The 16,722-nt window shown below is 33.1% G+C and overlaps 1 protein-coding gene across 1 annotated transcript in view; it reads left to right on the top strand.

Moving 5' to 3' along the window:
• The window catches only part of LOC149788481 (OTU domain-containing protein 5-A-like), a 42,982-nt gene extending 26,972 nt beyond the window's left edge, over nucleotides 1-16,010 (top strand). The window contains exons 8-10 of the mRNA XM_089974468.1: nucleotides 2,454-2,649; nucleotides 4,011-4,136; nucleotides 4,963-16,010. Of these exons, the coding sequence (XP_089830594.1) occupies nucleotides 2,454-2,649; nucleotides 4,011-4,136; nucleotides 4,963-5,195 (555 nt within the window). The 3' untranslated portion in view covers nucleotides 5,196-16,010. The remainder of the gene's footprint in view (nucleotides 1-2,453; nucleotides 2,650-4,010; nucleotides 4,137-4,962) is intronic.
• The last annotated feature ends 712 nt before the right edge of the window (nucleotides 16,011-16,722 follow it).

The following is a 16,722-nucleotide window of genomic DNA, read 5'->3' as shown; positions in this document are numbered from 1 at the left end:
AAGAATGTTGGAGTAAGAATTAGTGCATAAAATATACCTTGAAAATAGCAAAAAGTAAAAGATAGGTCTTTTGGAGACATAAATATGCTTTACATTGTTTCTTTTGTTCTTAACTTGGATTAAAATGTACCTCATCAAACCTAGGCAAGAGATTCAAATGGTGGGACAAGTGTATTTTCTGAAACTACATGTCCTGAAAAATATTTAATCAGCCTTAGTGTGTCTTTACATTTCTGGAACTTGACCATTTGTTGGCAATACATAGCCACATTGCTGTCGGTGTGAATTCAGCATTAAAAATATGTTGGCAGCTGTTGACTGTACATTGCAGTTTGGCAGACTGCCACTAACCTCGAATGTTTACGTTGCCAGATACATATTTTTTTTAAAATGGATATTAATTGCTATCTTAGTGTTTACTGTCTTTAGTGACTTTGGCCATTGCTAGCAGCAGCATAGACACTTACATGTACCTTGTGAACATTCTCACTCAAACATAAGAAAATAGTTTCCAATTTGTTAAGAATTTCTCAAGAAAAGATCAGAGAAGGTTTCATTATTCAGAGGTCTTATCTTGGATATTCTTCTCTGCCAGTAGCACACAGTGACTCCTGTTTTCAATTTTGTTTTGTTAGCTTTTAATATAAAAAAATAATACAATTTGCATTTCTTCTGCAACAATTCCAGATTTATTTATGGTCAATAATCAAATATCTGGACGTGCAGTTTTCCCTGACACCTACCTCATGCATTTTCCATCCATTCAAAACAAATATTTAAAAGAAACACATTTTTAAGATTTTCAGAATATTGTGACCAGATTGCATATTATTTCATTCATCAGTTACAGTTTAAGATATGCCTACCATTCTTTTCAATATTTTATAATACCTGCTGGACATAGACAAGAAAGTATGATTCATAAGTGGCTACTTCTGCATGCAGTTCACTGTCCGAGGTTTATCAGATGCAAATTATTTTAGTAATTACATGGAGAATGCATATGTTACTATCATTTAACACTGGATTGTTGCATATTAGAAGTAATGTCGTTTCATATAGGAATAAAATTAGATCATGCAAGTGTAATTTCAAGAAACGTAGCTGAAACAAAATTATTAAAAAACAGAAGATCTAATTCCCATTTATAAACCTAATGGGCTTTTTAATGCTTGAATATAGAAATAAACATTGTTTTTATAGACCTAGCTGTCTTCTAAAGGACAGCAAGGGATGTAATGCATTATATTTACTATTGAAAATCACTGTTTTGGATTATGCAGAGTTTTTCCCCATGCCAGATATAAAAAGTTTAGAATATAAACTGCACACATTTCAAATAGTACGGTTTATGCAGTTTTTCGAAAATAATACACCTTAAAATTAATAATTTTTAGTTTGAGGAAAAAGTATTAAATGTAAATATTATTACAGAAGATTTAAAATTCCAGGCTGGCATAAACTACAAGCAGTGTTTTAAGTAAAGATATGCAGGCACATAATGATATGGCAGATCAGGATCGTTGTTGTTGCAATTTGGCTCAGTTTATAAGTAAGTATATACAGTATTGGAGAAATGGAAGCCCACATCACTGATATTACTTCAAATGGAAAAACAACTTATTATTTTATTCTCAAAATGCACACAACAAAATTTTACCAAATTTTGACAAGAACAATATAGCATGAAGGACTTAAGTATTTATACCATTGTTGCTAGTCTGCCATCAACTGTTGCCACCATTATACTGATTTTAAAAAAACAACTAAATCTGTTTAATGACTTCATTGCAAAAATAGCTCTTTGGGATTGAGCAGCCTGCCATAAAGGCCTTTCAGAGTTAGACACATCATCATGATGAGCCAGCAAATATGGATGAAGATATAAAAAAACATAAAATCTTTGAGATAAATGTTTTTGTAAGATATGCAATCAAAAGAATTGGAAGAAATTTGTACAGAAAATATCTATACTGACCCAATCCAAATACTGATAGATTTGGCTGCTTGGCAGATAACCAGTCGGATGAGCTTTCTCAGGCAAGGTGTCAGTTTAAAGATCTCTTGTTATGGAGAGCAGATTGTCCCTTTTGGCATACAACTGAATTCAGTCAGGAAACATGTTTTGTGTTTTCCCTTGGTTTTTATATGGATGTACATATTTTCTTATGAAACAAAGATGAAAGAATCAAAGATAATATGTAATATGTCATAGGATTATTGTTTTATGTATGGTGTTTTGGTGTGTTTTCTTTTCAGTTGCTTTGTAAATAGTGAGACAGACAGATATTACTTTCTTGAGGCAATAGTGACAGCTGCATTAATGTTAGGATTTGTGTTGAAAGTAATATTACTGGAAGGGTACATCATATAATGCAAGAGAGTGTCTTCTCTGGTAACTTTGTGTTGATATTCATGCAAAAACATAATTCATTTTATCCATTATTTTTCAGCCAAGAACAGCAAGTGCTACCTGCAGTTCATCCAGTGAATACCCACCATTGGAAAACTTGGGATCTCCTGAATCCAGACTTGGGCGCTCACCACGGAGCAAGTGCGGCACTTCAAATTCGGGCCAGAACAGTCCCCAGAGACCTGATGACCAGGGGTCACCCAAAGCTGCCATGGATCAGCTGTCTCTGGCATCAGGTAGATTTATTCATCTTAACTATACCATCTGAATGTGGAAAATCTCCTATAGGTACATTATGTGCATGTAGTACCTTATCAGGAAAATAATGTGATTTTTAATGAGTTTCCAAATGAAATGGGAGTTTTAAGGAACAGGAACCTGATTGGTTAGCAGATGACATTCAAATATTGGAATGCAGTGGTCACTGATATTAGTACCAAACATGTTATTTTGTTACCTGCCATTATTATCATCACTGGCACATGCATGAAGTCAATGAAATAAGAAATTCAGTCTGATAGTGGCACTATTTTCATGCTCATGTTTCATATTGAGCTGTGGGGGGTGGGGGAGGCTTTGTTACCCCTCCCTCCCAAAAAAAAGGTCAGTTGATATCCCCTGCTGCTTATTGAATTTGACTGTTTTGTCCTCTAAGCATTCACAACTGCTGGGCTTGCTCACATGATGAATTTTGTTGGTCTTGGGTAACAAAGTTGCTCAGATACATTCAGTTACACACACATGACAACAGCACTTTAATGTCCATACTGGATTCAGCCATGTATTGCTACAATCATTTTGTATGTTTATGAATCTTTAAAGTGACTTGGATATTTTCACACACAAGGTAACAGTTTTGCTAAGGTTGTGCTGCAGGCAATATTCCTTTGAGATTAGGCACTCTGCTGTTTACAGCTGTTGTACATATATTGTTATGTTAGTAGACAAGTGTTAAGTCAGTACTGCAGTGTGGCCTGCAACCTATTTGAACTCCTACAGTGCCAAACAGCATCCTAGAAGTCTCAGAGGTAGATTCAGACTAGTCTGTCTGTCAAAAAATTATGTGTGCAAGTTAGGTAATTAACACTTATGAGAAATGTTAGTTTGATTTTCACGTGGTACAACCACCCAGAACTCAACTGTCTCCACTTTTAATAAAGATAGATATTTTTACAGCGACTGTGATTAAAACCTCACATGGCAATATCAGTAGTGCAGTGCTCAACCAGTTAGGCCACATAACTCGTATACACATAAAAAATACCCTCATATATTAATTTAACTTTGCTGGCTCACAAATATATACCACAACCCCATGTGCCTACTTAAGAGAGATTTATGTTATCAACTTGCATGCTCACCTTTTGATAATATAGATTTCTCTTTATGTTGTGTTATTTAGTTTGACTACTGTTGAGGACACCTTTTTGTAATGTTATAATTTCACATAAAACTTAAAAATTTGATACCCACAGTAACACTATAATTACCATTTATTCTTGTTTTAAAATGTAGAAGGATTGGATTGATTGGTTTGAAATATGGACAGCATTCCTAACAGACATTAAATAGTGTTTGACTTTATGTATTATTATAGGATCACCTAAGCCTATGCAGACAACAAGTGAAATTACAAGTCCTCTGGATGATACCTTACAGGGAGCTGTGGGAGGCTTTGATGAGACACATTCCCTGATGAATGATTTCCCAGCTTCCATGTATGGTAAGAACAATATTACCTTTCCTTTCATTTAACTACATGAGGTTTTGCGAAGATATTGGTTGACACAACTTTGAAACCAAATTTGTTTCCATGTTCTCCACAACTGCTTAAGTTGTGTATTATGTTCCAAAAAGAAAAAGGGATTATAAAATGGAATATCAGTAACTAATATATAGAAAGCTCACAGCTTGTCCCAAATCACTGTAATAAAGAAGTGATGACCCAACATTATCAAATGGAATATTAGTAACCATTTTTGAAGAGAGCTTACTGATTGACCCACATTACAGCAACAAAATGGTGGATCATGGAGTTTAGATTTGCATTCTTCTGTTGCATCCCTCCATACAATCATTACTTTCATATCATTTGAATGACCATGCTTAGAATAGGGTTTTGTGTTCCATGCGAAAGGTTGGGCATTATAACTCTTGTGGTCTGCTTTCAAGACTGAGATAACAAATTAATGATTATTAAATTCATAAATTATATCTTGAAGCCATTTAAAAACAATTAATTAAACATATAGTTCATTTATTTTCATTATCATTATAGAGCATATTCAGGATTCTTCATTCTGAGTTTAGGTTGCATTTGAACATATATATTTCACATTTAATAATCGAAACAGTTTTAGATTAAAATATAAAACATAGTGTACACTCCTGCATCAGACCTGCTTGGTTTTGTTTTTTTTGTGTGTTATCCAACCAAGCCTTTAATGTAAAGATACGTGTAAGATATATTTGTTTGCTCAATAAAAGAGATTTTCCAACTTGACTCAAAAAGGTAACTTGTCTTCCTCTTTTTTTTTTGCCCCCCCAAGGCTTATCTGACTGGGATGAAGATGAGATCTTGGCTCAAGTGATTGCTCAGTCTCAACAGGAGTATCTGGACAGCCTGAAGAAGAATGCTGCATCCACCCCTTCTTTGTTTTCTTCCTCCTCCTCTTCCTCCTACCCCTCCTCTTCCTCTCTTCTTCCTTCCACTTCAACCCCAAGCCACACAGATGCATCTTGTAGTACTTGTTCTAATGCACAGAATAAAGGAAAGAGCTAACATTATCATTATTAAGAAACAAAGTGGCTTGGATTAGACTACTGAAGAATGTTAAGCATTTATCTAGTAACTAATTTTTAAAAATGAAATGCTGATGGAAAAAGGAAATACCCAGTCCAAGAAAGTATGTGGTGTGGTCTTTGCAAGTATGTTATTTTAAGATGTGTCCTTCCCAGGTCCCATGCATTATGCTATCATCCCTCATTTGCTTTTGAGCCAGGTGGTAAGTTTGTGCTGATAGATCACATCCAGTCAGCTAGCAATAAGACAAAAGAATAGGACATGGATATATTTAGCTGTAGCTTGCCTCGATCTTGACTGCTGCTTTAAGTTTTGTTAAAGTGTAGTTGTAAATGTCTGTACTTGCACCTTTAATTGAAGCTGTATACAGTCTATTTACATAACATTGTTGACCACTTTGGAGTTAGGTTAGCTGTATATTCCTTGTGAGGAGATTGACATTATTACACACAGGCCTTTGTACAGCCATTTATGTCTGCAAGTTAACATAGCTTGTATACTACTACTACATGCTCTCTCTATCTTATCATTTAAAGTGATTTTATCAAGCATTGAAACTGACACAAAGATGCTGATATTCCATATTAAAAACAGTTTGGTATATTAAATATAACATATGCATTTTCTGTGGTAAGAAGTTCATTTTTTAGGTTTATATCAATAGATCTGGAATTGTCAGAGAACAACATAATAAACTGACACTGTTTTACCACAGCTTGCAATTCATACAACAGGTTAATATGAACCATACAAAAATGAGGCCTTAAGTTGTTATAATTATGTATTGTAAATAACAGCTGTTTATCAGTTTCTGAGTACATTAGTATATTATATCTGATACACATACTAAATGAAAGAATGTTCATCATTAATCATATACTGGTATCGTGCATTTCACAAACTACAGTGAAAAAATTCCTAATGGATCACTTTGGGAGATTTTCACAGTGTTAAAAAGATAGAGGTGAAGTACACATAGTACCTGTAGATGATATGCAATGTTTTTACAGTGTTATAAAAATAGAGGTGAAGTACATATAGTACCTGTAGGTGATATGCAGTTTTGTTCATTATGTAACATCAAATAGCAGATATTTGCTAATACATCTGACATGATACACATGGATTCTTTATTTTGAAAAAAATTTAAAACATTATGGCAATGAAACTTGCATGTTAGTAAATTAAGGATTACTGGAAATTAACATTTTAATGCAAGTAAATGATTAATAAGATTTTATTGTTAGATAAAATGTATTTATAATATTTTGTTATACCTGCCATAAAGTGGAGCATAGTTCGTAATGGTGCTGTCCCAATGTCTGTTTTGTTTCTGCACAGTAACTTGGAGTTCCCCACTATCTCCATTTACGATACTTTGGGGGTGGCTTGCAGTTGGGATAGGGAAGAATCCTGTTAATTTTGCAATTATAGGTCAAGGTCGGTGTGACTGAAGGAAGAAATATTGTTTCTGCATAATAAGTTGAATTGTCTAGTTTGGATTGTCACCAGACTTTGTGGATGGCTTGCAATTGGGGTAAGGAAGAACCCTATTGATTTCAATTGCAAAGGTCAAGGCCACTGTGGCTGAAAGAAGAAAACTATTTTCCACACAATAATCATGCATTCTTCATATATGGCTACCAAACATGGGGTCAGAAAAACAAAGTATCTGTAACTGAAAGAAGGAAAATGGTTTCCACACAATAACTTGAGTTTTTCATAATCTGTAGTTAATAACTTTGTGGATGACTTGCGCTTGTGGTGAGGAAGGACCCTTTTCATTATGAGTTCAAAGGCCAATGTCTTTGAGACTGAAAGAATAAAAGTGGCTTCTGCACAATAATATCACATAACTGGACCAAATTTTATGGGTCGCTTACTTTTCGTGTAATGATGAAGCCTGTTCATTTTGGGGTCAAGGTCACTGACTGAAAAGTGAAAAGTGGTTTATGCACAAAAATATCAGGTATCTGCATCGAGGAATACTAAACACAGGGCAGATTGTAATTGGACATCATCTTTTGTTAATACTGTTGAAATTTTTTGGATTTATTGGAAGACAATATTTTTCCAGTACTGAAAGATCCATGTCTGATTTAGAAAACAGATGACTTGCATTTATTTTCACTTAAATTAGGATGCTGGCACAAGTTTTGTTAATGTTATTCTTGATAGTTTTTCATTTTTGGAAACAAAGGATGGTTTGCAAGAAAATAAATATTCTGGATTACCCATCAGCCATCCCATCTAACAATTGTTCAGGACATACAATCTTTTGAAATTTCCTTTGGATCCCCAAGTTGTGGAGCCAGAAAAAATTGTTTTCTAATACTATAAATAGGGAAAAGTATATTACCAGGTTTAGAGTAATCCAGATAGATGATATGGTACATAGCTGCCAAGTGTCCCATTTCTCGTATTTTGGACCTGAATATGGGTGTACGTTTTTTCTGCAACAAATGTGTTTGTTAATTCTTAAAAAAAATATGATTGGTTCATTTGAAATCAAGGCTACCATCCCTGTCTTGATCCGCCATTTTGGATTTCACAAACGGTTACCGCTGTCACTGTATCTCCTATTCGTAATATTCAGCTTCTAATCATGTTGAATAGGAAAGCAGAATATTCAGATTTCTCCAGGAAATACAAGAAAACAAAACTGGAAGGACAATTGCGCCATCTTGTTTCTAGTAAAGGAGAAAACTTTACATCTGGCAAATTGTGTAATGTGATTTTGCTATTGGGCATGGAGGTGCCCATGAAATACAAGAGCACAAAAAAGCTAATAAACATCAGCTTGCTGCTTCGTCATACACAACTCAACCAGAACTTAACGACGTATATAAATACCAGAGAGAACCTTTATGTAATTTGAATGAAACTCGGTTTCTTAAATTTCTTTTAGAAATGAACCTTCATCTTTCAGTTACTAGTGTTGCTGGTGATTTATTTCACACACATTATCCAGACAGTAAAATGTCAAAGGACTACTCGTATGCTAGAACGAAAACAGTTCAGTAAGAAAATCGCACAGAATTGAGATGATCAATGAAAGTTGGTACATTGGAATCGATAAAGATTGGAGAGAAAAAAACAAGGTGTGGAAAAGGCTCCTATAAACAGCCTGTGTCTGAGTGTGTTGCACTCTTGCACCTTCTGAATGGGCACCCGAACGGAACATGGTGCCCATCCAGAAGTTGCAAGTGTGCAGCACATGCATCTTTGACATTAAATAATTATGTAAGGCTCTGTCCTACTTTACTGATGGTTGTATGTGTTGTAAATAGTTATATATGCATAAAAAATTTAAAAATCATTATTTGTTCCTAAAAATCTGTATTTTTATCATAAGCAGTATTTTGTACTTGGGGGTTGGCAGCTATGTATAGTAGATGAAGGCATGATTGATGTATTATTGGCATGGACAAAAATTTCAAAAGACCTTTATATCTTTCTCATACATGATCAGTAAACTTTCATAAACAAAATATTTATTCACTTTCTCTCAGAGAAGTACTTGATCATTCTAGGAAAGGATCCAGTTCCAATGAAGTATTGTGCTTATTCTCAAAAGCTTTGGTAACAAAGCAAGATAGTTCCCTTGTTTGTAGAAAGATGCCATTGTCACAAGCAAACAGGTGATAATCTGCTACACTTATTTACCACCTTTGGCCACCTGTGGAGAGATTTGCTTAGTTTGCGTGAACATATTTAAACCTGCTTAAATAGTCGCTGCAAGCGTGAGTAAATTTTTCTCACATTTGTGACCCACTAGGACCTTTTATGATGTTCAAATGAGCCAGTTTCTCTTCAGACATAGTCTTATGTTGATCAATATAAAGGACACCTCCATTAATGTACAGCAGATTGTTACATCATGTTGAAAAATTTGTTCATGCATACTTGCAGAAATTGGTCCAGAACATTTATACATGCTCTTGAGAATTGAGGACATCTCCACACAAGCAGTCATGGGTGGTAATGGAGACCAGTGGATTATTGCACAAGGCTTGCAATGATAGAAGGATACTAGCATGTACATACAGAGCAGAGTAAATGCATATCTGTCAAAGGCTGAACTATTAGTCATTGAGTAAAAATAGTTCAGTTTTTTTTTAATTTTTTAAATTGCTTTATAAAAAATCTTACTGTTTGGATTCATTAGTCTGGAACTTTATCTGAGTCCCAGTGAAACCATAAGTCTTTATTTTGGCACCCAAATGTCAGCCTGGTTCTGGCAGTTGCACCACTAGAGTTTCTGCACAGGATTGCATTAGTCAAACTTCATGTCAAAAGCATGTGAGCATCATAGGACAAACATGCATCATTGCAAACACACACATCACAAAAAAAGCATACATAATCAAGGATGATGTAAATTCAGTGCTAAATTGAGGCCTTACAGGGCCCTAAGTACTAAAAATATTATGGTGCACCATCCCCTACAAAATATGAAACTAAAAAAAAAAAACAATGTTAAAGGCTAAAAAGATGGGAAAATACCAGTGTTGCCATCATTCCAAATCAAAATACTTATACATACAGATCAAAATGGTCATATATAATTCAGTTTTATCATCAACATTTAATTTGAATTTTTTTCTGGTGCCCCTGATAACCTTAGCTTGTGCTTAATGTGTAGTTAATCTGGCACTAGGTTAACTGTTTGTTGGAGGACTCCTCCAAACATGGCTTCAATTACTAGCATTGCTTCTTCTTAGGAATACAATGTGTGTGATAGCTGAACATAACGGTAGGCATTATTTAGTCAGCTTTCAGAAGAATTCCAAAAGGGATTTGAAAATAAATATTTGCCTTCTTTCAGTACATTACCAGTAATATTGTAATATTTTGGAAAACTAATTGCTGATTTGTACTCTCATGTAATTTTTTGTGTTATTAAAAGTTGCTAATATTTCTAGTTGTGTGACTAACTTTGTATATTTACCTTACTTGAACAATGAATGTAAGCTGAAAATAAGGCTTATGGTACCATTATCCAATAGATGATTTATACATCATAACATTAGTTTTACATCACGAACCCAGACCAAACTTAGTGGCTGACTTGTACTTGGGATAAGGAGAAAACCTATTGGTTTGGGGGTCTAAGGTCCTGGTCATTGTGGCTGAAAGAAGTAAAATGGTCTTTGCACAAATCTTGAAATTATATATGTGAAGTTCTATGAAATATGGAACATGCATATCATGGTACTCTTGTTAATAATTTTATGAAGTTTTATGTTTCTACCATAAACTTTTGGTACATCATCTGTCATATATAACACATGTATTACAAGTTTCAGTTTTTATTTTCAGCAAGCTTGCTATTTTCAAGCCAATATGACAATGAGATCATGACATTTCCAATTTTAAGCACGAGGCTTATGTGCAGTTACATAAAGCCTTCATCACTAAAAAAAATACAAATCACAAAAACCTTGAACAAACCTTCAAAAATTGATCATCCATATTTAGTACATTCTTGCATTAAGCTTTTCTAATTTTTTAGAAATTATTATATTTGTTCTTCCAATATGGTTACTGTATAGCTGAAGCAGATTATTTTGTATTGCCCTTTGTTCAGAATTGGTTTACAAATTTGCACTTGGTCTTCCAGTATGGTTATTGTAGCTGAAGCAGATTATATTGTGTTGCCCTTTGTTCAGAATTGGTTTACAAATTTGCATGATGAGAACTGAGAGCTCCCTCCATCAAAGCATTTCATTTTGATAAAAAGAAATTCGCAAATATAATTGCCATTACTAGAGATAGAAGAATCTTGGGATGAGTTCTTAAACAGCAATTTATCCAAATATGATGATATTTTTTAAAAGAGTTACTTGGCAACAAACCCTTCACAGTGTGTCTGATTCCAGGCTGCCATCAGAATTATAAACAATGTTGGTTTGCTTTACATTGTAGCTGCCATTGTTACTGAGAATAGAAAACAACAACAAAAAGTGAGCTATTTTAGTCTCATTGTAACCTTGAGTTTATTATGAGGTTGCAAAGGGGTCTAAAATAATACTTGTGCCATGTAGATATACAAACCTTTGTTTTGTGATAATGTCCAAATCATGCTCTGTGAGATTTTTCAAATATTAGTTTAACATTTGGAAATACAGTTATTAGTATTGATATGAAGGTTACCTGATTTAATGCATCTTTATATCAGTATCAAGTTTGAATAATCAGCAAAATTTTGCTTAGTTGTACTGGTAATTGGTCAGTTGTATGGGTAATCAAAATGCTGCAACAAAGTTTCTCAGAAACCTTGTATAACTGAATTAATTGCAGTTTATAATGACAGTTACATTTTATGATCAGTTTAATCTTGCAATTCAAATTTAATAAAAAAAAATGAAAGTTATTTAAGTGAAAACATATACCTACTATTGTATTTGATAGATTCCACAGGTGTGATTGGTTTAATGTCTTTTTTTTTACCAACCCTCATCTGTAAACCTTGTGTATGTCTATAATAGTGCTTAATTGTTGCAAAAAAAGACATTGTGGGTCAATTTAATTTTCAGTTTCATGTTAGTTTACATTTTTATATATCTAATACAAGTGAGTAGAAGAAACTTGCTCCAGTAAATTACAATTCTGTGATGCAGTTAACATTTTAGAAGGAAATTTGAGAATATTTTCTTGTTTAAGATAGGTGCAAGAATGAAGCAGTAAAGTAGTATCTACCAGTTTCCTAATTCTTAGAAAAATGACTGTAAAGAAACAAACTTACGGAAGTTAGGAATCTGTGAAAAAATATATTGAGATAGCTTAGTAAACATTACTACAAATAAGTCCATGGTACATTACTGAAAAAAAAAGTCCATTCTCATTATTAAAGAAAAAAATTGTTGCTGTATTTTGGCTCATATCTTGACATCATATGTTCAAAACATGTACATCATTGTGCTTGTTCACAGGCTTTGTAAATAATGTGATCCAGAAGCTAAGCAGCTGTCTGAAATTTTGCATTACATGAAATCAGTGGTATAAAAGTCTAGATATAAATAAAATATTGAATTCCAGACAATTGAAACTAGATGTTGATGGAATAAAATTGCTTGCTTATGTTCTTTTTGATGGGTCATGTTGTTTATTGAACAGCAGCAAAATCATTGTTCAGCAGACAGATGTTTGCTTAAATGTCAGGATATCACCTGAGCAGAGCTTGATATCTATGTATATATGCCACTAGGTTATAACACATAAATATTAGGAGGATATCTTCTGTGACATTATTAGAGTAGAGCTTGATATTTTTTGTATATACCACCAGGTCATAACACAGCTGAATGCTAAAAAACGTACAGCACTACATTTCATGTACTGAATAAGGTGCATAGAGGTATATATATATATGCAATTCTGTTTTTAATTTACTTGGTGAATCGGTGATTGGTATGTTATGCCAACCCCATATTGCTTTATATAATAAATTCCTAGATAATCGGCTACATTTTGTATGTATATATGTATATAACAAGTATGCACAGTCAAAGTATGCTGTGATGATTCAGAGAAATCCATATTACAGGACCTATCTGAAGATTGTTGAAATAACATAAAGATATTTTTTTTTCTTCTAGCACTGTTACCAAATTTCTGGCTTGGCACTGTAGCATCTGATTTGTCATTCACATATTTCCTGTTCAGGAAAACCAATGGAATTAAGACCTTTGAATCATTTTTTGTTTCATCCATTTTGTTTTTTTACATGGTTAAATCTTGTTTTAGCCTATATCTCCCAATTGGCATAGAAATTCAGCTTTAATAAAATCCGGGATTGGTTGGGTTCCTGTATTAACCTTGGTTGTTTAATTTCTTCCTTGGAACTTTGTATCTCCAGATCCTTTTACTAATTTTTGTATCATTTCTTCCAGATACTTAGGTATTTGTCAAATTTTCATACCTTAGTGTCTGCCTGCATAATTAGTTACACTATGTGAATATTTAGATGGTTGTAGCTCTGTTTATTGTTTAGAATGTGGTATTTTGTTTAATCTTGCTGTGAAAAAAAGAACTTTCTTCTTCATTTCTTTAAGATCTTGATAAGAACTATCCTGGCATAAATAGCTTTCAAGTTGTTACAGATTATGTCAAGTTGCCATAAAATATGGCTGATTAAAAATAGAAGAACCTTTAAACAACTTCTGATAAATCACTTAACAGAATTTTACCAAACGCAATAGAAACATCCTGACCTAGATGACTTCCATATTTTTGTAAATTAGATCAATTCACCATAAAATATCACAGATTGTGCTAAAGCTAGTAAATGTTTTAAATGACTTGTCAAAATTGAATTTGCCAATTTTAATGAAAAGCATCATAAAAAGGGCTTTGATGCTTGTAGAAATTATGTCGGGCTGCCATCAAATTTTGTCACTTTTACTAAAAATTGCTTAAACATTATATGTTGTCTTCTTTCTTCCCAGAAACTGAACTGCAGAATTTGTCAAAATTTGATTTTTAAAAATTGACATTTAACGTGCTTGAACATTTTTTTAATAGAAAATATGACAGAAAATTCACCATTAAATTTGGTCACTGTTAATAAAAGTGGAAAATCTTTTAAATGACACCTCAGAAACCACACAACAGAGTATGACAAAATTTGACAGAAAGCATCTTGGAATGATGATAATCTCTTACGAAATATAGTTCCTGCTGCTAAAAATAAGAAATGCTTTTTAATAACCTCGACAAAAAAAACTGCTGAGCAGAATTTGATGGATTTGACAGAATGCATCTTAGCTTGAAAGCTTGTATCATTTATAAGAATGTTTCTGATCCATCAAATACTTTACTTCCATTACATAAAGTAACAAAACATTACTGCTTAACAGAAATTGACCAGCATTGACAGATGTCATTATGTCATAGAGGCGTTTTTAATATTTGAAAAATTACTTTTGATGTACCATTTCAGTAACTAGAAAAATAAATTACTTTGATGTGCCATATCAATAACAAGAAAAATCTTGCAATAGTTGTTTGCATAACATGTGCAGTCACCATTACAAGAAATTTCTGCACAAAGCATTCTACTTACCCAGCTGATTTTACAGATGAGCAATTCCAGGCATACTTGGCTCTATGGTTAATTCTGGGGCATCTTCAGTGGCCTCTTGTTGTCAACTTTTGTTGTGTGGAAGAACTTGAGTGTGTGTGAGAAATTTGAGAAATTGTGAGAAACAGGGGAACTAAAGAAAGACTTACCATTTGAAGAAAAAATCTTGTTAACTACAAGTAAAACTATTGTATAGAAGCTTTCTTGTAGAAAAACACATTGTTCAACAAGAGTGGTTTCCCTTTGTTTTATAATCCATGCAAAACAATGTGTTATTGTGTATACTGCATGATTTGATACCTGTGGATTAGTAATATTTATTTCATTGGAAAATTATGTATGTTTCATTTCCATGATTTGAAATCACTTTTGGGGGTACATTTAATTTAGTTTAGATTTTGCTTCATGTTTATTGTTTGCTGATACCAATCATGTTCATATGATAATTGTACATTCATACCATATAAATTATGAATAATGTATGATGTATCCAGATGTGAAAGAATCTCTTTCCTGCAGACCTGAATAATTTAATAAAACTTTTTGCAGGGCAAATACAATTTTGTTTTCTTGTCCAGAGTTAAAAATAACATTTAAAGAGGAGAGAAGACAAAATAATTATTTTTTTTATATGCTATTGTATACAAATCTTAATACAGGAAAGTAGTAGATTTAACGATTTTTATATATTCTCCAGTCCTTTATAATATCCATATAGCCTAGGCTTTAGGCTTATTTGTGATGCAGAGCATTTAAATAACCTTTCAGTATTTTTGTCCATTAATATAGAAGTTTTGATGATAGGAAATTTGTCATACTGATTTGGGGGGTGGGTATTAAAAAAATAAAATGTGTTTTGTTAGGTATTGAAAGAAATGTTTTTAAAGATACAAACTTTTAAACTCCAATTCAGGAGGGTTTGTTTATTTCTAGGATGCTTTTATTTTGTAAATGACAAATATAGTTACTGTATGTCAGGTTTTGTTTGCTCAGTGACCTAATGTTTGTGTTATTTATTAATTATGGATGTAGTTTGTAACCTTAAGTTGCCATCTCAGAGGACCACATGTTGAGTTGGAATCCTTTCTTGTATGAAAATAATACAAAACCTGTTCCAAATGCAAATATATTCCCCTTTCTAAATGCCAGATGCCAATGTAGATAATTTACCATCTAATTTAAATGTCAGTGTACATGCTGGAGGAAGGTGTGGGATACATTCTGATTATCAAAACTCAGACATCACAAAGATACAGAGTTTGTCTTTACTGCTTATTGTCTTTATTACCTTACATATTAATCACCTGCCTAGAAAAATACAATGTACTTCTATTTCTTTTTAATGAGAATGAGTGACAGTGGTTGCAAGTACCATCTTGCACTTTTTTTTTATATCTTGCTCTCATTATCAGAAAACAAAAGTTTATGTTGAATTTGGCTGTGAAATTAAGTTTAAACAGTTAAAAGGAAAGGAAATACTTTGCATATTTTGGAATGGGTTTTTTTTTTTGTTATTTCTGAATGTGCTTCATTATGCAAAGCTATGTTTTTTGTTAACTTGAATGAATGCTGTTGTGGGCAGCAAAATTGCCCAAGAGAATTTGTTTCATTCTGTTACTACCATTCCTTTGATAATCATCTGGAATACATCTCTTTACATATTTCATGTACACCAAGGAGGAAGTCAGTAAATGATAGCTATGAAAATGTGTTGACCTTTTATTGTTGTCTGTCCAGTATGTTTGAAAATTGACATTCCCTTATTTGTCCACATGACTGGGTTATATATACATACATAGCTGTCGTAAGCACGTCACTTGGAGGAGAGAAACCTGGCCTCAAAAAACAGATTTTCTTTTGAAGAAGTCTGTTTCTACAGTCTTAAATAAGGGACCAACAAATTTGTTTTAAAATTTCATATGCTAAATAGAGGTGACTAAGGCAGGTTTAACTACATATATTCATAACATTCATACTTCATGTTCTTTCTTGCTAATATGCTCTGTGAAAAGATTGTTTGGAATATATATTACCTACTCAGTGTGGCTAGTCTTGGAAGTACTTTCCATGTATTGGCCTATCTTTGAATCCATCTATGCATGTTTAGATGATTCAACAAGAGCATGGTTCAGACAGATGGATATTTGGAATAAAAGATTAACATACATGCAAATGAATGAATGCAAGACACACATTACAGTTGAAATATTAATAAATAGATTGTATCTAGAAATGTACACAAAAATTAATACACTTAGTGAACAGTGGTGCTATCTGGACAATTGGACATACACTGATAAACTTTAGATTAACAGTATCTTTCCTTTTCATTATTGAAATGCATGTTTGCATGTGGTCAGAAAAAAAATCAAGATCAGAAAATATATAAAAGGGTTACAGATCATATGCTATGGTAAATAA

The sequence above is a fragment of the Sinohyriopsis cumingii genome, chromosome 11 (assembly GCF_028554795.1).
Source record: "Sinohyriopsis cumingii isolate HCF-2022 chromosome 11, ASM2855479v2, whole genome shotgun sequence".
NCBI classification, from domain to species: Eukaryota; Metazoa; Mollusca; class Bivalvia; order Unionida; family Unionidae; genus Sinohyriopsis; species Sinohyriopsis cumingii.
This window is presented reverse-complemented; position numbering and strand designations above follow the sequence as displayed.